The 21,394-nt window shown below is 38.1% G+C and overlaps 2 protein-coding genes across 2 annotated transcripts; one reads left to right on the top strand and one right to left on the bottom strand.

Annotated features, from left to right (window-relative positions):
* Positions 1-462: 462 nt before the first annotated feature.
* On the bottom strand, positions 463-3,858 carry sumo1 (small ubiquitin like modifier 1). The gene is made up of 5 exons (XM_033979424.2): positions 3,740-3,858; positions 3,139-3,216; positions 2,967-3,044; positions 2,060-2,131; positions 463-1,887 (listed from the first exon to the last, which is right to left on the bottom strand). The coding sequence occupies exons 1-5, from the start codon at positions 3,749-3,751 to the stop codon at positions 1,819-1,821; spliced, it is 309 nt and encodes a 102-aa protein (XP_033835315.1). The 5' UTR covers positions 3,752-3,858; the 3' UTR covers positions 463-1,818.
* A 454-nt stretch (positions 3,859-4,312) lies between these two features.
* On the top strand, positions 4,313-19,581 carry map3k2 (mitogen-activated protein kinase kinase kinase 2). Its single transcript, XM_033981042.2, has 17 exons — positions 4,313-4,708; positions 5,843-5,914; positions 5,992-6,110; positions 6,638-6,678; positions 6,766-6,865; positions 7,205-7,312; positions 7,397-7,490; positions 7,962-8,089; positions 8,172-8,251; positions 8,333-8,397; positions 8,802-8,894; positions 9,375-9,602; positions 9,923-10,071; positions 11,315-11,446; positions 12,626-12,755; positions 13,367-13,544; positions 14,573-19,581. The coding sequence occupies exons 2-17, from the start codon at positions 5,860-5,862 to the stop codon at positions 14,790-14,792; spliced, it is 1,920 nt and encodes a 639-aa protein (XP_033836933.1). The 5' UTR covers positions 4,313-4,708; positions 5,843-5,859; the 3' UTR covers positions 14,793-19,581.
* Positions 19,582-21,394: the final 1,813 nt, after the last annotated feature.

Below are 21,394 nucleotides of genomic sequence, written 5' to 3'. Positions count from 1 at the left end.
TTAAATATTATTGGAGATGTTTAGACTTAAAACAAGCTCTTATTATACTGTTAAAGACTACGACCTTTTAGAACATTTTATCCATTAATGAATTGGATTATTATTCAATTCCCAAACAACTTTCTACGATCAAAAATGTGTCATCCTTGTGGTTTACGTCAAACGCCTATGAAATATGGAATAATTATGTATTTTAGCAAATTCGGTCTCAGCCAATTTTACTACGAAATCCATCCATACGCCTCTAAATTTGTCTGTTAAGATTTAATTAGTGGCTAAAATTGGGTTAGCATAATAGCATTAGCAGACTAAACAGAATAGACTGTCAATCAATTTGCCTGTCGCTAGATTGATACAGAAGTTTTGATTGGTCCAACACAAATCTGTAAGCTGATGGGCATTGAGGTTAGTTTTTCTCCAAAATGAATTTCTATTTTTAAATATAAATGACAAGATACAAAGTTACATGAGAAATTCTGTCTAATAGTATCACACATATACAAGTAACACAGTTAAAAAGCGACCAAAGAGTTGAACAGACATGATAAATACATGGATTTGTACAAGTAGATGAATGCAGTGTTGAACTGGAGCGAGATGGGACATTACAATGTACAAAGCCTCTCAGAAAATCCACTGTTGATATTGTGAGAAAAATAATATAAAAGATTTTGTTTTTGAATTTTTTGTAAACTTTATCACATTTTTTCAGAACAATAAGTCAACTTTGCAGCCAAAACAGAAATTAAATTACACCCTGAAACATGTAGATTATACCATTTCTGGATAACTTCAAGATAACTTATTCAAGCTGTATGCAAAACACGTGTCCCGAATTTTAAAACAAAGCAAATATAAACAGGTGACAACTTATAACATCTAGCAGCAAACTACAGAAGGAATATTATGGACACAACCATCACAATGTTATTTTAATAGATGTTGAAAAGCAAAGCCCAAACATTAACTATAGCAGCCAATTTACCCGTTTATAAGAAACACAGAGGTACGGCAGAACAGAAATGCGGGCTTTTATTTTGAAAATGAGCTATAAAAATAATTTTAAAGGAGAAGTACTTTACATTATTTGAACAAAATTATCATAAAAATGACTAGATTACAGAAATTATGGACCCTGTACCTAATTTGTCTCACGTATTTGAGCAAAATGTGTCTTGCCCCAGTACAGATATATTTTATAAGCAGCTCTTGAGGTCAAAATAAGTCTGCCGTGTACCGTCTGCATCTAATCAGGAAGTGCAACAATGCATGCTTGTTGTTAGCTTTACTATGACAGCAAATTCTGCTCTTATAACCTCACTGTGGTGAATAATTAGGATGCTCTGAATGCTCATAAGGTAAGTGAGGAATAACTTCGGAACACTGCAAACTGTTTAAAGTTGATGAGTTCTAATTTGCATGTTCTTGGGCAGATTCAACGGAAAAGATGGAAATCTATACTTCTCCTTCAAAACGTTAACAGCCAATTTAAAAAAAAGTAAATATTCTAACTAAACACAATGTAACAATCTGGTAATAATTATTGTCAATTTTCTTCCAGCAAGTTTGAAAAAGCAACCCAGCAAAGCAGCTCTATTCCAGTCCAAGTCTACAGTCCTTTAGGTGAGGAATAGTCTGGAAAATTTGTAGAGAAAAAACAATGTATTGCTTGATTCATTCCTTTGATGTCTCTCTCCAAAGCCCTGATTGGAGATACGCTGATGCAGATGGTTTGAAAATAAACAAAAGGTACATCATAATACATACAAAATAAAATACAAAATTAAGAAAAAAGGTGGGAAAAGGTGATGGGGAAAATTAATTGTTCCAGAGTCCGCCAGTCTGTTCCTGATAAACCTCGATCACATCTTCATCCTCCATCCCCAACTGCAACAAGATACAAGCAACACGTTTAAACCTCTGCATCCTCTGCTCCATCAGACCCTCTCCCCTGCATCCTCTGCTCTATCTGACCCAAAGATTTACAAAATGAAATAGAAAATAACTACATACTAGACTACCAAATTATGATACTACTAAAATTATAACGGATGCTTACCTCTTTTGGAGTTTGGTTATCTGCGATTCTTTGCCCCTCAAACAAAAATCTTAATGCGCTTGCTGCAACGCCCTAAGACAGAACACATGGGTCAGTTAGGCTATAACAAATGTATTACAAAAAAATTTTTTTTTTAACATTTAATAGAGTATGTGTAATGGGAAACTTTGGATTCTTAACTTTTTTTTAATGCCAAAAGAAATCTATCTTCCTCCATCCTCCGATAATTTAAGTTTAGTAGTAACAGTATAGGTAAGGGTATGCAATCAATAATCAAATTTAATCAAGATTGACATTTAGTCATTTCTATTGGTCAATGATCATTTTGGGACAACAGCCAATCCTCTGTCAATAAAAGCATGTGGTTTGGAGTTCAGACTTTGGAGGAAAACATTTTTATGGCATTTAGGGAATAATTGTTGAAGGCATTTATATGCACTTTTAATAAGACAAAATACATACAATCAATACCCTTGATCAGTCAAGTGGAGATAAAAAACTGAATAATGTTTTACTGGGAATATATAGTTGGGGCACTCGCTGGATCACCGCTAAGTGACATGACAATCAGGTGCTATTCAGAGATCCTGAGTGGGCATATAAACTTTCTAGGTGAAAGAAGAGCTCTGATGCACTCCGATATGCTTACTTATTTTATAGTTCTTAAAACCAATGCGCTTTGAGGTGCATCGTCATCTAGGCATGTGATGATGAAGACGCACATGATGATGAAGACGCACGTGATGATGAAGATGAGTTGGCATTAAGAAATAAAAAATAACTGCTTCAGATCTCTTCGTTTACCTTATCCTGCCATATCCTCCAGCTTTACATATATGTATATGTATATATGTTTATAAGAAGTACAGCACATGGTTGCAATTGTCAGATTTCGGTTAATCATTACCTGTCTCTGGCTATACGACTCCTTCAACTTCTTTAGATGTGTTGTCATTTTCACCTTAAAGTGGATTTCGCTGCTGTCCTATAAGAGAATTAGAGAGAGCAAAGTCTTTGTCAAGTGAATGTGACAAAAAACATAAGTGCACACCCAAGCCTTAGTCATAAACATGTCGTACCTGACCGATCACTTTTAATTTAATGTACTCTCCATCTTTCTTGTCCCCTCCGTCTTGGCTGGATGGTTTAGTCTCCTCCTGTCGGAATAAATATACAGAAGAGGCACTGTAACATTTTTATTTATTTATTTAGGTCTATTTAACAAGCATGTTTCACGCTACAACATTTCAGCCAAGGCTAATTCTCTATGTCCGTCCCTAGCTGGACTTTAACATAAAAACATGAATACAACACCATAAAAGGCTAAAGAATACTACCACATTGTTGAATAATAGCAAATGGTCTGATGAACGGAAAGTAGCTACACAAGCCTTCACATCTATTTAACACTGGGCAACGATCAGCAAATAACAGAAAATGTACTACTACATTTTATATATCATCTAGGACACTACAAAGGTTCCTTTCTAATAACAATAAAATAGTCTGTCATTACAAATTTACCAGAAACTGCTGTAAACATGCTGCTAAGCTAATAATACAACGCTAGGCCTGAAGCTAGCCGATAGCACGTCCAACACGATCTAACGGAAAATGGTGAGTAATTACAGGCTTGATCGTATAGTAAAGCGTCTGGGACGGTGTAAAAGCGGATCTTACCGTATCTGACATTGTGTTTCTGTGTCCGTTTGGAGAGGATTTATTCACAAAAGCCGCAGCGTTAGCCTGAGCTGCTCTGCTCTGATGTTATGAAAATTCTACACTAACCGGAAGTGACGCAAGGACGTAAACAGGTCAAAACGGCGCAGAGATTTGGCAACACAAAATAAAAAGAAATAAATATACATTTTGGTCGAGTGTATCTAACATTCATAGAGTTGATTATACGATTTTAAAACATATTTTCTTTCAAACAAAACGTTTAACATGATCTCCTTTTGAACTTGTCTATATTCCGTTGCCATGGCAACAGATGGTTTGGGGTCATTTCTATGGTCTTGTGATAGGGTTAATACATTCCAGCACTTTTTTTTAGTCACGTGTATTTTTGGTTAAGCATTTGCATTTGTTTCTGAGGTTCAAGATTTTGTCAAGATTTTAGGTCTTAGAGCAAGCATTTCTGTTTTAATAAATTAGTTCAGAAATTGCGCCAGCTTGTGTACTTTTCGGCAGAAAATTTGTTTATAACCGACTATTGCACCTGGGTAATGACTGTAGTCTCTGGTAATGATGACTTTTATGCTCTTATTTTGGTGTTACTTCTTCCAGTCGTAAATGTCATGTCAGCTTGACGCAGCTGGAGCCAGCGCGCAGCGAAGCTCCACAGTCACAAACAAGGCACAAAAGTGCATCCAAATGAGCGCTTAGGTCCCACTGCAGCCCCACAAACCCCTGACACTCGGCTGGACTTGTCGGGACCCCGCTGCGGCTCTGTCCTGGAGGATTATAGCCGGGTCTGAGCGTCCACGGCTGGGCCTCTTCGTCGTGGCCCAGCGGGACTCGAGTGAAGTTCGGGGCCAAACTTCTGCTTCTGTGTGCGGCTGTGTGCGCCTCTGTCCGCGGGGCCCGGGGCCTCTGTCACCGGCCCTGTGGATGAGGGATTAACACGCAAACCCACACAACATCCAGGTAAATGCACGAAGAGTCCTCACATTCACCAGATTATCCAAAGCATTCGTTCTGGTGCTTTTACTGCCGTTTGAGTGTCGTTAGCATTAGCTTAGCTTGACAACTTCCCTGTATACGGAACTCAGATTAGCCTCTTAGCTCGGCGCATTTGCTGTGTTTTTGGTCATATTTCTAAACTATACGTTATTTACTAAACATGTACGTGAATATTGAAGGTGAAATACGCTGTTTAGTGGTTGTGGGGTGTTGTGAGCGAGTACAAACGCGTCATTGAGCGGTAATTAGGCGCTAATGAGGCCATAACAAGTGCAGTGTTGTGGCTGTCAGTCCGCTGTGAGTGACGGGCCGCTGCGGGTCACACTCCGGCCTCTCAAACTCGCTCTGCAGCAAAACAAAAACATCTAATACGATGTCATATGGATACATGTCACTTGGAGATATTTGTTTATAGTTTACTCCAATCCGCATTTGTGTCAGCATTCTGGTATTGTCATAAAACGCGCATAATTATTAACTATCTGCACTGACTGACATGTTAAGAGAATAATATGTCAGCTTTATTTATTTCACCAATATCATCTTATGGGTAGATTTTACACTGGTATTACTTATAATTCTAACAAAATTTTGATGCAGTGTGGAAACCATTTTTTCTACTTGAATACCTTCCTGTATATGGCTGTAGTTGTCTATATAAATAAATTATTGGTCGACTAAAGACATGTCCTGCTAATCGATAAGTCGACTAAAAAGGGGGCGTGGCAAAAGATCAAGTATTACCTTTCGGTATCTTACCCAAACTTCACGCAAAAGACTACAAATAGGTGGGTTTTCATGCCAATGTACTGCTAAGAAACAATGCATTTATACAAGCACAGATTAAGTTTAATCTGCCTTTTTACACAAATCCCCCAAAAATCCCAAATCTTTGGCTACCTCACTCACTCTCTAACTTTCTGATTAGTCGACTAATGTGGCCTATATTTTGGTCAACTGACACCATTTACCAGTTAATCGACTAAATGACTAAAATGCCTTATTTCAGTGCTTGTATTTTTTTAGTGAATTAAATGTAGAATGTTATGGTTACAGCTGCGGTTGTTGTTGGAGGTTCACTGTTTTTGTGTTTTTCAGGAGACAGGATCCCGTTGATGGGAGACTCCTCTGTCCTGGAGTCCTGGGTCAACCGCCGTTCCACAATGATGGGTAAGGCCCACAGATTTTACTGCTCTATCTCTGTTTGAATCTCTGTTATTGATGTGATTACCTTTTTATAATTGCAGATGAGCAGGAGGTGCTGAAGTCAATCATGCAGGACTTGGCTGAACTGCACCGCTCCAGCCGACCTGCCATGTTCCTATCAGACCTGGGCAAACCCAAGGCCTCGTCGCCCAAAAACCAGGTCAGCAAAAAATGACGGGATGACAAAATGACAATGAATCAGGTTAAAACAAATTTTTCAAAATAATATTATTGCTGTGGAAGTAATTCATCCGCACAGTTGCTCAAGTAAAGGTTAAAGCCCCAGGATGTAACTTTTTACTTAAAAAGTAAAAACATGCTTTTTCATTTTTTTTAAACATGCATTCTTACTCTGAGCAGAGTACGTCTCCACAAACATGGCTTATTTCCATTGAAATGTCATTCCTATTTTGCTCTAATCTTTCACAGTATGACATAAAACATATCTCCATTTTTGAAGTATAGTTTTAACTCTTTATTTCCATGGAATCTTGCAGATGATGTGCCACCCTCAGAAAGTTACATAGTGTTGCTTTAAAATCAACCACCCAAATAATGTATCAATAAAATAATGGACAAATTCAGATACTTTAAAAAATGTAATTGTATTATGACTGGGGCAATAATGAACCATGCTACAAACTATTACACACATTACATACATTGTTTTATGTGCATTTTTTACAGAATGACGTTCGGGTAAAGTTTGAGTTCAAAGGGGAGAAGAGGTAAGATTTTCTAACATTTAAAGCTTGTGGGGTCAGGGCTGTCTCTTTGACCTTTTAACCTTTAAACTTTGACCTCTGTTTATGCAGGATTCTACAGTTTCCTCGACCGGTCAAACTGGACGAACTCCGAGACAAAGCGAAAGTGGCTTTTGGTCAAAACATGGACCTTCACTACACCAACAATGAGGTATTATGATGTTATTAAGCATTCACAGGAGAGACAGTGACTATGTGGTGCAGAGGAGGGACAGTGAAGATACGGTACAGAGGAGGGACAGTGAATATATGGTACAGAGGATCTAAATTACAGGGTTAGCAGTTTTTACACAGAATAAGACCCTGTGAAGACACATGGACATTTAGGTCTCGAAGTGGACAGTACTTTCTTATTTTAACTATTGAAATGCAGTATTCTCTGCAGTTACTCTTGTAGCCTTATTGAGTTTATTTTATTTATTTCTGGACAAAGTTGTAGAAATGATATTATTCATGTATGTAATTGTAAGTATCCTGTTTTCTGTTGCAGTTGGTGATCCCACTGACGACGCAGGACGACCTGGACAAAGCTGTGGAGCTGCTGGACCGAAGCGTTCACATGAAGAGCCTGAAGATTCTCCTAGTGCTGCACTCCCAGGTCTTGAGATAAATATATCTGAAAGAAAACGTTAGTAAAAATCACTCAACAAAACATAAATCTTGTTTTTGCTTTTTTCTCCAGAATTCCTTGTCAAACATGGAGCTGCTGCCGTCTCAAGAGGAGCTGGACAACACTGGCTTCAGAGGCACAGACAAAAACATGCTCGCGCTCATCGGTGAGAAATACAGGACTTTATTCTAACACCTGGATGAATGTCAAACATTGCCAAAAGCCCATAATGTATAAATGCCGAAACATATTGCTAAGTTTGCAATTTTATGAGTTATAATTTCTGCTTATAAATTGTGTACAATTGTATCAGTAGTTTTGTTTCTTTTACAAATAAGTTCCAGTTTGATTGATAGATAGATGGGTAGATGGATAACTGTTTTTTATATTAGGAAAAATGCTATGACATTTTTGAAACCTAGTATTTTTTTGAATAATTGCAAATAAGTACAGACTACTACAGAAACACTGTTGCAACATTGGTAAAAGCTTATTTAAGGCTATTTTACATAGTGTGTTCCCTTTGGATTACAGAATAAATCAGATATATTTTACAGTTTGAAAACTCATTGCCATATCAAGTCCTCTTTACATCACTAATAATGACTCAAACTATTTTCTTTGTACTTCCCTGCAGGTTCCCAGTCAGACCGCAGCTCTCCTCCTCCCGGTTACATTCCCGATGCTCTCCAGCAGGTGGCGAGAAATGGCTCTTTCACCAGCATCAACAGTGAAGGAGAGTTCATCCCTGAGAGCATGGACCAGGTACATTTATGATGTTATAGGCATGAATAGTCTCAAGGATATTATGGATATATTGTTATTGAATTTCTGTTTTGTGTCTCAGATGTTGGATCCTCTCTCGATGAGCAGTCCGGAGAACTCTGCGTCTGGAAGCTGTCCATCACTAGACAGTCCACTCGACAGGTCAGAACTTTTTACAACTCACTGTATAAACATAAGAATACAAATTTACTCGTATTATAAACTATATTTTATTTCATTCAGTGATTACCCAAAGTCAAGGATGCCACGAGCACAGAGTTACCCAGACAACCATCAAGATTTCCCAGGTATGTTTTCTACAAAAATCATAATAATAATAAATGGTGAATTTCCCTGGCTGGGGATTAATAAAGTATTTATTTATTTATCTATCTAATCTATCTAATCTATCTAATCTATCTAATATAAGGATATATGGTAGAATAATGTTACATGAAATTTGCACTAAACATAGCGAAATGAGTTTGGGTAAATAAGACATGACGGAGTGGTCATCATGTTTGTCTTTGGTCACTAAATGTCCCTGTGTCTCCTTGGGGTCTTATTCTGTGTAAAAGCTGATAACCCTGTAGTTCAGACCTTCTGAAATGCTTGGGATTTTTGGATTAGTTTAGCAGTTCATTTTTCAATCTTGCATTTAAAATTGTTGGAGCCTAAAATTTATGCTGTTTAGTTTATTTTTCTACTTCAGAGTACGACATCCCGGTGTTTGAGAAATCAGGGAAAGGAGGCACGTATCCACGGCGCTACGGTGTTCCCTTTAGCCCTCAAGACTACAGTGACGGTAAGTTTACGCTCTGCTAATGTGAGCTATAGCTAGTTTTAGCTACTTTTTGGTTTGCAGAATTCAAAAGATTGAAATGTTCCAGGTGTTTTTAGGAAATAATACAGTTGTGTGTGTATTTTGATCACAGCTGCCTTAGCAATATTGGCCAAAGCAACAAACTAAAACACTGAGGTTCTCCACCTGACAAAAATATAATTTTTTACGTTCAACATAAACTAATGGCTTCAGGAAGTGGTGTCATTATTCAACCCCAACTGTTAAAAGAACTTTAGGCCATAAGATTAATATTGCAAGATTGTGGAGCCAATCCCAAACAAATAATAAGGTTCAGCATTTGTGGATCATAAGTTTGGAGATTTCTTTAAAAAAAAAAGTGACTCACTCAGAGTTATATAGGCCCCGCCCTCCATCTGAAATTATGACATGATATAATTATAGAACATGAACTATTCAATAAAATTATGTTTTGTGTCTCAGGGAGGAAGACGTTTCCTCGAGCTCGGAGGACACAGGTTCATGGCTTCAGGTCTCCAGTGAGTTTCAGCCCCACAGACCAGTCCCCGAGCACCAGCAGCGGAAGCAGCGTGTTCAGCCCCGACGCGGAGGACGGCGCCTCCCGCAGGACACGCAGAGGAAGTGACATTGAACCCAATACAAGCGCCGCCCCCACACTGTCAGTCATGGACATCAGCCCACCCAGCCGCTGTGAGTGTCCTATACAAACTGACAAATTTGAAAAGTTTTGTTCACTGAGACACTTTGGTGGTAACTTAGACCACCAATAACAAGAACAAAGACTAAACCAGGACGGGAGGGCATCTGACACAGGCATACAAGAGGACAGAAGGGCATCTGACACGTAGAGGATGGGAATAAGAGAATGAGCAACTTCTGTCCCAGTTGAGAAAATAAAACAATCATCATTCCCAAATGAAAACCAACCAGACACAGCAGCAAGGAAAATATTTGTGGCATCATAAAGGTTAGACACTGTCACAAGTCGTGACTGTCCTCTCTGTTTTCAGCTCCTCGCGCACCCACAAACTGGCGCCTGGGGAAGCTGTTGGGTCAGGGAGCATTCGGTCGTGTTTACCTCTGCTACGACGCAGACACCGGGAGAGAGCTCGCTGTGAAGCAGGTGCAGTTTGACCCTGACAGCCCCGAGACCAGCAAGGTGAGAAGCAAGAGACACAATCAGGGTATCAAAATACCATATTGACTTATTCAATTGTTCTGGGTACTTTCTCTTTGTGCTTGTGTTTGCTTTGTGAGTGGGAAAAGGTTGAATAAATAACTTCCATAACTTATCATAGATCCAAACTACTTAAAGCCACAGTATGTAACTTTTTAGACAAAAACTTAGACCAAATAAAGCATTTGGATGTTTTTATTGTACTGAAAAACTTTCTAACTTCATGGAATCATGCAGAGGACGTGCCACCTCTAGAAAGTTGTAGTTTTAAAGTTTTAAATCTTTCATTTTTTTCATTTTATTTACTGCAACACAGTTATGTACATTTGGGACTGGATTTTTGTGATAATCCTGCTTTAAGGTTATTGTGTCAGGGAGTTGTATTGGGTAGTTTAAATATTATCGTTTACTGTCTAAATTTTCTTCAGCAGATTATTGCACTGGTATCATTATGTGGTTGGGGATTCAGGTGCACAGTTTTGCAAAAAAAACCCCAACATTTTTCTAATAAGTGTTCAAAACGTGTGTAGCAATCTAAACTACAGACACAACAAGATTTTTGTATAAGAAGAAAGGATATTTTGTTCTTTAGGGAAATGTACTATCAGTAGTAGCAGTAGTAGCCCTCGGGGAGGCACTACAGATCCATCAAAGCAAGGACCACCAGACTCAAAAAAAGTTTTTTCGCTAGTGCCATAACCTTTTTTAATTCACGTATGCACTGACCTCTGACTTGCGCAATATTTAATATAGTGCAATATTTTTCATTGAGTGCAATATGTTTGACTGAGTGTAATATTTAATACAGTGCAATATGTTTGACTGAGTGCAATATTTAATGCAGTGCAATATTTAACACAGTGCAATATTTATCACAGTGCAATAATTGATCAAGTGCAGTATGTGACTCTGCAGTATTTACTACCGGGTAATTGTAAATTTTGTTTGACTGAGAGTTGTAGTCTGGGGTGTTTTAATGTTTTAATGTCTGGCACTAGCACTTACTTATTTATTTTAGTTATACTGTGTTGTAAGTGTCCCATGTCTGTATTGGAGGGTTGTTTTTAATCTCGCTGTGCATGTGTATGGTGTTGTACATAGGTATAGTGACAATAAATGCATTCTATTCTAGTAGTGTTGGTAGTAACAATAGTAGTGTTAGTAGTAGCAGTAGTATCAGCAAAGTTAGGTCTGATAACATTAATGTTACTGTGTTTTCCTTCAGGAGGTGAGTGCTCTGGAGTGTGAGATCCAGCTGCTGAAGAACTTGTGCCATGAGCGGATAGTGCAGTACTACGGCTGCCTGCGTGACTCCATGGAGCGCACTCTCTCTATCTTCATGGAGTACATGCCGGGGGTCAGTGCTCAACTCTTTATAACAAACACAAAGTTAATCTCGTTGATTCATAGATTTGTTGTTATGTTAACAATGTGTTATGTTGTTGTATGTTAATGTTATTATTTTTATGAGCACTGGTACAGCTTACTTACTTTTTAATGTTTAGAGTTTATTTTACTTGTCGACTAGTCAAATGATTATTTCTATTAGAAATATCTTTTGAAAATCAAAATTTGTAACAAAATAAAGATTTAAATATGCTGACTTCTAAATACACAATATTTACGAATAATGTACATCTAAAATGAGTCGTTGTTTGTGGGAGTTTTAATAATGTGAATAATTAATTTTTGTATAAGATTAGGTTTTATAGTCGACCAGTCAATTAATTGCTACAGCCCTAGTTTTCTGTGCAGCATTGTAAATTGTGCAGTATAATTAAAGTGAATATTTTGGCTGACAAAAACTAAATAAAAACAAAAGATAAATGACTAAAAAACATTTGGAAACATTTTGGTCAGCTTGTTTTCAATGTGCTGTATAAAAAACACGAATTGAATTGGGGAAAAAAAACATAATTTTTGCTGAAAACTGGTGGATAGTTTTGTCAGTTAAAAGAACTTGAATAAATGAATAATTTAATAAATAACTTGAATAATTTAATAAATGAAAAGTAAACATAAATGAATGAATGTGGTTGACTAGCTATTAGTCGACTGACCACGGACTAAGCACAGACTGAGCACAGACTATAGGAGGGTGGGTGGTCATGACATTATTTATGTTGGCAAAACCAGAAAGAATTAATTGACAAAATTTTGACTAAATCATTTCAGAATCAAAAATCAGAATCCTTTTATTGCCATCGTTTGTGAACACAGTTCACAAACTAGGAACTTACTTCGGTGATAAAGTGCAACATAAAACACACTGAATAAATACAAATACAAATAAGAGCATGCACAAAGTTAAAAAGATATGCTTAAAAAATCAAATCAAATACTTAAAGGTAGAAAATATATACAACAACAGTGCGAAAATGACTTATTAAAGTGACCGGTGTTATAAAGTGTCCAGTTTTGTGCAAATATTATAAAGTGTTCATGAGACATTTCAGATAAAAGACTAAAACAAAATCAAAATGGTTAACACTGATGTAAAGAATATGTGTTTTAATATTTGTGTGTCCATTTTCAGGGCTCGATAAAGGACCAGCTGAAGTCATACGGTGCACTGACAGAAAACGTGACACGGCGCTATACCCGACAGATCCTGGAGGGGGTGTCGTATCTCCACAGCAACATGATCGTGCACAGGGACATCAAAGGTTTGAAACACAAAAGGACAACATAATTAATTATAATTTTGTTTTGTTTTGGGTTTTTTTTTGCACTATGACTCATGTCCTTCCTTACTCTATGCCCTCTTGCATCTCCACAAACCACACTCTTATTTAACCTGGAGGAGGGACTCTTCCTGTTTGTTTTTGTGGAAATATTGTTCCTTTGGCTATAATCTCCCACAGTGTAGCATAGTATATTATATCTATATCTATGAAGAATGTTCCAAAGTATGTTTTTTCTATTTTAATGGAATCATGAAGGTGACGTGCCACCTACCAAAAAGTTACATACTGTACCTTTTAAAACACCCAAGTTTATCACCATTATAAGCGACTGAATCTGATAAAATTTCATAGTTTTAGTTTTTAATCAAACCACAATACAGTCTAACTTCTTGCTCTACCTGATTTGTCATCATCTTTAAAATGAACTAGTTCTGTTTTTCCACATTTTTTAACACTTTGCAGTGGTCCAAAGTTATTAAAGTAAAGCCAACAACAGCTAGCATGCTAGTTTCAGTATTATTATTTTCTATACTTTCAGTTTGTTACTGTGACAGACCTATGCACAGTGCTAACATGTGTATATTTTGTAGGAGCGAACATCCTGCGAGACTCTGTGGGGAACGTGAAGCTGGGCGACTTTGGGGCGAGTCGTCGTCTTCAGACCATCTGTCTGTCGGGAACAGGGATGAAGTCGGTCACCGGGACGCCATATTGGATGAGCCCGGAGGTGATCAGCGGAGAAGGCTATGGCCGCAAAGCAGACATCTGGTACTGACACTCTAATATACTGTTATACGTACTGCGGCTCATATCAAGCCCTTTACAAACATGCACTTCAGAGGGATCCATGCCTGATCAGAAGTCACGCCCACTCGTGGATAGTTTCACGCATAATACAGTTCCTTACATCTGTTCCTCAAAGAGCTACACAATCCACAGAAAATAAAAAAAAAACATTATCCTTTTTCACATTGGACACAAATAATTACACAGTAAACAAAGCACAGTTCTTATTGCACTGCTAGAACTAGTTTATTTCCTCTGTTAGCTTCGAGCTCTGTTAGCTCAAATGCCCCAGAGATCACCTGGGTGCACTGTTTGTAAAGGGCTTAAAGATTTTAAGCCTTTAAATAAATACTACTTTTAGAAACAAGATGTAAGTGTTCAGTCCTAAAAACTTTTGTCCAGTTGACAGAACAAAAATTTCTTTTGTGATTGAACACAGTTTGTCAGAACTGAAGAAGCCTCTTGGATGAGTGACCGTCATTGCCATTGTCATTGTTGGAGGTAGTGACTTCTTCAGTTCTGACTGGAGCAGATGAGCCCAACATTCACTCCTAAATGCTTTAGTCCAGTTACAGAATTTAGCTTTCTTCTGCTATCGACCCCATCTGGACGCCTGAGGGATTACACCGATATATGTGTACCCAGTGTTTCCCATAGATTTTGGGAAGACTATGGTAGCACTTCTCATTTTGATTTGAGTAATTTAGTCTGATACATTTTGATTGATAGATTTTGCTGTCTAGCAGCAAAACAGAGACACAACACAAATTGCACACAGGTATAAAATCACAAAGGATACAAAGATAAGATGTGTTTATTGCCTATATTTAATTTGCACAGTCCTTTTTTCCAGTATTGTTACTTTTAAATGTTTATTATGATGCATTGGTCAACAAAGTGTGATTTTAAAATGCAAATGTATAATCCAGGTTGTTTTTAGACTAAGGTGGAGACTTTTAGACTATGGAGGGCCACCATAGTTTAAAACCCTAACTACCCTTCTGCTACAGGAGCGTGGGCTGCACCGTGGTGGAGATGCTCACACAGCGCCCCCCGTGGGCAGAGTTCGAGGCAATGGCAGCCATCTTTAAAATCGCAACTCAGCCAACGAACCCGGTGCTCCCTCCGCACGTGTCCGATCACTGCAGGGAGTTCCTCCGGAGGATCTTTGTGGAGACCAAACTGAGGCCCTCTGCTGATGACCTGTTGCGCCACATCTTTGTACATTAACATTGACTTTGACCTTTGACCTTTGACCTGCAGCCTGCCCCGAGCCGCCTTACTCCCACAGCGCCCCCTATGGACTAGGAGTCGCTACTGTCAGGAGGAGGTGCCTCTGCTACAGGCCTGTCACAATTCGACTAACAATGATAATTATCCAATAAACTTTAAGTCTTTATACCCCAAAGAAATAATCCGTTAAAAAAGTTGTGGGTTGGGACAGACATCTTTAAAGATGTTGGCTACGTTTACACGCACACCAAAAATCCAATCATAATTTCTGGAGTTGCCATTTAAGTTCTATCTTATGTGAGTTATCTGATTTCTTTGAGCGTACACACTGTGCAGGTTTTGATGAGGAAAATTATGCAAAAAATCGGTAAACCCATGCGGTAAAAACAAAACTGAAAGAGGAAATGTTCAAGATTGAAAGAACTATTTAAATTCATGGTAGTTTGTCTTCCAAATTCAACAGTTACTGATCCACTGGCATGTGTCATCAGGTGTTTTTGATGATCAGATGTCTCTTGTGCTGTAAACACCAAAATCAGATCTAAGTATTGGGTTATCTGATTACTCTAGATACCAGATTTTTACTGGCCATGTATATGCACCCTCTGTCCCTATCCTGCAGTTATCTACGGACTACAACACGTTTAGGGCCAAATGCTCATAAAACCAACTAATGTGTCTCTGTTGCCCCCTAGTGACTGGTATGATTGTGACAGGCCTGTATTCCCTCGTCTCTGTTTGTCTGAGACCGCCATAGAGAAGATATTTTAAGATATTTTTGACTTTCTTCGCACCTTAATTTTAGACCTGGAGGAGTTTCACACTTCTCCAGAAAAATCAGAATCTCCTAAATGTTTGTTTTGTATTTTGTCTTTCCTCTCTCGTCGTTGCGGACCTACAGTTTGTGTGGCCGTTAAATCCAGAATGTAAACTCCTTAAAAATCTATAGCTGCTAAAAAGGAGTCGACCAGATAGGAAATAAGGGGGTATTATAGAAGGAAAACTCTTTGTTGGTGTCGGAACATTAAAGGGCCCATATTACACTATTTTCTGATCTATGTTATAATGTTGTTTCCTGGAGTTGTGTTTTTGTTTCATTCACACATGTTTAACACACAAATCCTGCATATTTAAGCTGAGTTCTTCTCTCAGACTGAAAACACTCTGTTCCACCTTGTGATGTCATATGTGGTGATACAGGAAGTGTTCCAATGTCTTTTTAAACTCCATACCTCTTCACTATAATCATTTGGATGACTTCAGACTTGGAATTGTCAATCTCTACTGAACAAAAGGTAAAAGGTAGCTGCTAATTTGAAAACTACCACTACCATGACCTCACAAGGTGGAACACAGCATTTTGAGCTTTGGAGAGACAGACAAATGATGAAGGAGTACTCAAACATGTGTGAATGAAACAAAACACAACTCCGGGTATGTTTTTGAGGCATTATAACATGGCTTAAAGCTCTCAAGAGTCAATTTTGTGTAATAAAGGACCTCTACATATTGGTACTTTTAGATGCCCACAAATAGGATTCCCTGTTTAATATGCCCCAAGCACTCCTGTAGAAATCACAAATCACTGTTTTAAGCTTATCACTTTTGATGGACGCGTTACTAGAACTGGAATGGTTGCCTGGGTGAATATTTGCATTACTAGAAATGTATTTTATATATATATATATAAGTAAAAAAAAATGTTCACAAGGTTTTGGCCACAACTAATATTAATGCCGACTTGAGGCACAGGCAGTGAGGAATATCTTTGAACCACTGCAAATAGTTAAAAATGAACTAGTTCTGTTTTCACATTTCAATCAGGTACAGCTTTTTTTAAATAGGTACTGTACTTTGGTTTTGTTTACTATAAGGTACTTGATAATGCTAGATACCCATTTGTAAAAAGGTTACTACTAAAGAAACTAAGAACTAAGCAATGTACGAGCGCAAATCTAAACCAAGGTCACTATCTTGCTATTAAAGCTACAGAACCTGATTTTCAAACCATAAAAGAAGAAATTGGTCAAATCTAAAAGTTTGAATGAAACAAAACACAACTGAAATTATGTCTTTGAGGAGGCTATTATCTCACAATTGTAAAATATGCTTAAAACATGACCTCTGGTGACTCAAATAAATATTATGCAATGGTACTTGAAGAAATCTTGATCAAAAAGTAATGCCTCAGCTCTAGACGTACTGAAAAGTGTTGTCGGCCATCTTGGATCCGCTCCAGTTCTAGTTACCATCCCTCCTTCCTCTCCACTTCCTGCTTCTTCTTCCTCGCACTCTTTCTTTGTGCCTTTTTCTGTTATTTCAAATGCAGTGTTCAAATGTAAGAATGCGTCTACAGTTTTGCCTCCTGGATTTAAAGTTGCACTGTGTAACTTTTCTGGTGGATGGTGCCCCAAATGCTAGTCTCCATAGAGATGTCATTATTTTGTCTAGAATGTTTTGCAGTGTAGAATTAATCTTTTATAATGTGTTTTTAAGGTATTTGTCAACAATTAACACACCTGTAATTGACTAAATGCAAGATGGATGATTAACGTCCTACTGTGGAACATTCCAGGCATAGCAGTAACATTTCCATGGAAACAAGCAGCTGATGGATCTGCTGCCAGAAAAGTTACATAGTGTGTCTTTAATAAAAACAACTGCCTTCGCACCGTTTTGCCCGGTTACAGCTGACCTCCACTCAGCTTAAAACTGCTACTTCTGCCTTCAAAACAAAATATACCAATAACACTTTGCCTTTTGCGATACTTGGAAGGAAACAGTTCATTTTAAACTTGATCATATCTTAATAACTGTACAAAACAATTTTAAACACATCAGTGGACAGGAAGTTGAAAGCTGATTGGCCGTTTTTTTTCTGGCTGCGTGACGCTTTTGTCCAATAAGAACCCTGTATTGAATGATATACAAGGTACTACACGCTACGACTGTTCAAATTGTCTTTATTTTGACATAGGGCTGGGCAGTCTCAAAGAAGCTCCATCCTCCTTACATTTGGACCTGTTTTGTGCACTTATTAAATGTAATCAACTAATAATGGCCAAGTTAAAGCTACCATCTGTAAGTTTATTTGACAAAAACAAAGAAAATGATGGGGCTAGCCAGGATGCTGATAGGTGTGAAATCACTCATTAGGGGTTTGAATGATTACGCTAAGTAGGACTCGGGCACAGTTAGCTCCTCCCTTCAAATAGATATAAGGCAGTGTCCACCAGTAATCTGAAGAAGCGGCTTGGAGGAGCAGCGAAACGTCTTCACTCCTACGTTTTATCCAGTTGACAGATTTTATATTTTTCTTTTAGTATGGATCATACCTGTACGACTGAGTGATTACACAGACAAGTTTATTTGTTGTTTTTTTTTACCATTAATATGTCTGATGTGAAACCTGTTCCCCTCCCATCGCCTGGCTCCTCCCCCCTCCTCTCTCCTGGCCTTTGTTCCGGCTCACCTGTGCTCTCTACTTTTCTTCTGTCAGACCAAAGCTGGCACATATCAGACAGCATCTAGTGGTGATATGTGAGACAGGGCCAATCTAATTACACATGGTAGCTTTAATGGTTCAGTCTAATTGTCCAAAAATATGCAACAAGTTGGATTTTGCAATAGTAATATAACTGTCAGAAAAAAGCTGCTCTTAAATAGTAATATACACCAGCTTGCCCAGCCCTACTCTGTCAGCTACTTTTAACAAAATCGCTCCAAAAATGACTTAAACCGTGAACACTCCTTTATTTTAAGCTGATTCACCTATGCACCCCTCTGTCACAGCTCGCGTTCATAAAACTGTATTGAGTTTTTTATATTGCAGAGGATAGCGCCCTCTGTTGGCACTGGTTAAACCTCGATACCATTATGCACTATCACTATAATGCTTTGATTCCTCCACTTTTCCTTTGCACATTTTTTTATTTTTTGGTACGGATGAGTTGTATGTACGATGTATTAACTTTTAAATTCAATTGCATCACTTGTTTAGGCTAGATCTTGCCTTTTATAACAATATTGTCCTCAAGAAAAGATGGATTTTATGAATGTATAGTGTTAATTTCACCATACAATTGCCTGATTCTGAAAATTGCCATGACAAAACTGTTGGTTCAAGTTCTCAAATGTTTTTTTGTGAATGAGTGTGTCCCATAGGCTGTTTAAAACAAAGAGATGGTGACTAAGCCAGAACAGAACCGGGACTGCACTGAAACTACTCCAGGATTTCACTGGGACTAAACCATGACTAAACAAAGATTAAACCTTGGAATTAACTCAGACGACAAGACTGAATCAGGACTAGACCAGGACTAGACCACTATAAGGAATTAGGCTATAAGGAATTCTAAACAGTCTATGGCATGTGAATGCATTTTATCTGTAGGAACTGAAATTATGAAAAGTAATTATTAAAAAAAAAAAAAAAAAAAAAAATCTGTACAGATGTAAAAAGACAAATTGTACCCTCTTTTGTTTTTTAAAGAAAAGTATAAATCTGATGTTGTGTCTTGTATGAGAAGCCATTTATAATTCTGATTGGTTTGTGACCAATGCACCTGTTTATATGATCTGTATATCAGTGGTACGCATAATTTTTTAATATATATTTTTATTTTCTTTTTTTAAACGGGAGGTTTATGCACGACACGATGCAGAGGTGGCATTTAACGGTTAAATGCTGTTTTTTGTTTTCCGTTTTGGCAGAAGTCTGGAGGATTGCTATGTGTCCAAAATGACGATTACAATGGAAACAATAAATATATTTATTTGCAAATAAGTTCTTATGTTGTTTGGTGAGATAAAGTTAAAGGGACTTAAATGGAGTACAAAATATTAACACTAATTTGTTTTTTACAACAACACCCACAACACTGAGACAACAGCCCTAACCCAGCAAGTGGGTAGAAAAAAAATTACCTAGCATTTTTAGGGTGCACCCAAAAATGTTACATTTTCAATAAAATAATAACTTGTAAAAGAAACCTATTTTGATTCTTAAAATTGTAAAATAATACTGCAGACTGTATAAAGAAGGGTTTATATATACAGTCTATGGTAAATCCAAATTTCCAGTTGACAGATCCAAATTCAAATTTCTGGATCTGTTAACTTCAAAGAGCTGTTCAAAGGACTGGCTCTTTTACTATTCATTTATATAAACATTCCTTTGACAATAGTGAGGTTCAGATCTGAGCCAGAGAAAAGAAATGGTTTGAGAGGGGAGTTAAAGAAGTTTTTTTTGTTAGGAAAGACAATCCTTCCTTAAACAGGAATGGAGGCCTGAGACATAATCTCTCACAGATCTATGATTCCATCTGCAGACCCAAAGCAAACAAAAAGAAACAAAGAGAACAATAGAGCTAGCTAGTAGGCCCATTAAGGCTGAAACTGTAAACAATAGCTGTTTACAGCACCGCGTTCAAGTCAAGGTCGATCAGGACCGATCAGATCTGTGCATTTGTACCATAGACTGTATAAAGTCTGTAGTTGTAGGTCATCTCAAACATAAGAGATTAAAACTGATAAACGTGGGTAAAACATTTTTATCAGCGTTTTCATTATTATGAGAAATTATTATGTTAAAAATAGAAAGTTATTTGTTAAAACATGATCATTGCAGGTTTTAACAACTTCAATCTCACGTTTTATTGACATCAGTTTCAGAACATATTAAACTCAGATCCAATGCACAGAGTAGAGGTCAGTCACTTTAAGCAGGTTTGAGCACGTGATCTGTATGAACTGCAGCAGTGTGCAGGGGAGGAGCCAAGAGCTTATCCTTTTGCTTATGTTTAATGACAGGATAGACTGCATGACACAACGAGTCCAGCGACTTGTAAACATAGGCCTGCTGTAATAAGCTCTGGGTCTGCCTTTTAGACGAGCCAGTGCGCCTGGAAACCAGAGTGCACCCAGAGCGTGCACCAAGAGAGTGCACCCAGAGAGTGAACCCAGAGCGCGTCTGTCTGTGTACCCAAAAGCACATATACACTTTTACATGGTGTTCATGTCGGTGTGGACCTTTCTAGGCTCTGGGCTGTTGTTCATGTCGATGTGCACTTTACCCAATGGTGGCTCTGATCATAAAGTGTGATCTGTGTTGGTACAGTAAAGTAACCAGCCACATTTCCTCTGTTTGCAGTGCACTTATGTGCTTGGACGCCCCAATCTGAAGATGTCCCATACTGCCACTGATGCCCTCCCAGCGTCATCCTAATTCCCAAGAGCGCACGTACCTTTACCCACATGGAGATGTTTGTTCAGGCATGGCATCTGTCAGATCCTCTGTGATCATATGAATCCACCTGCAGCTTTGACCTGTAGCTTTGTCCAGACTCCAGTGCCTGTTCACTGAGCCCAGACCCAGAGCTACAGCGGTGCAAAACAACCAGGCAGGTAAAAAAAAAAAAAAAAAAAAGACATTTAATGGAAGGGCATTGTCTATACAACCTCAGAGAGTTTGTTCTGTCCCTGACTCTGAGTTAGCCATGTCCTTTCTTTTGCAGCCAAAGGCCATGGGAGGGGCTATGGATGACGCCCCTTGGCACGCTGCTGTGGTGCCCCTGAACATACCACAGCAGCCCAGGGCC

This window comes from Periophthalmus magnuspinnatus, chromosome 2 (genome assembly GCF_009829125.3).
Source record: "Periophthalmus magnuspinnatus isolate fPerMag1 chromosome 2, fPerMag1.2.pri, whole genome shotgun sequence".
Taxonomy (NCBI): domain Eukaryota; kingdom Metazoa; phylum Chordata; class Actinopteri; order Gobiiformes; family Gobiidae; genus Periophthalmus; species Periophthalmus magnuspinnatus.
This window is presented reverse-complemented; position numbering and strand designations above follow the sequence as displayed.

Coding starts and splice junctions, on each gene's coding strand:
- map3k2 (XM_033981042.2), top strand. CDS start 5,860: ATGGGAGACTCCTCTGTCCTGGAGTCCTGGGTCAACCGCCGTTCCACA. Junction 6,679..6,765: donor GAGTTCAAAGGGGAGAAGAG/GTAAGATTTTCT, acceptor CTGTTTATGCAG/GATTCTACAGTTTCCTCGAC. Junction 13,545..14,572: donor GGCCGCAAAGCAGACATCTG/GTACTGACACTC, acceptor CTTCTGCTACAG/GAGCGTGGGCTGCACCGTGG.
- sumo1 (XM_033979424.2), bottom strand. Junction 3,045..3,138: donor AATTAAAAGTGATCGGTCAG/GTACGACATGTT, acceptor ATTCTCTTATAG/GACAGCAGCGAAATCCACTT. Junction 1,888..2,059: donor ATAACCAAACTCCAAAAGAG/GTAAGCATCCGT, acceptor ATCTTGTTGCAG/TTGGGGATGGAGGATGAAGA.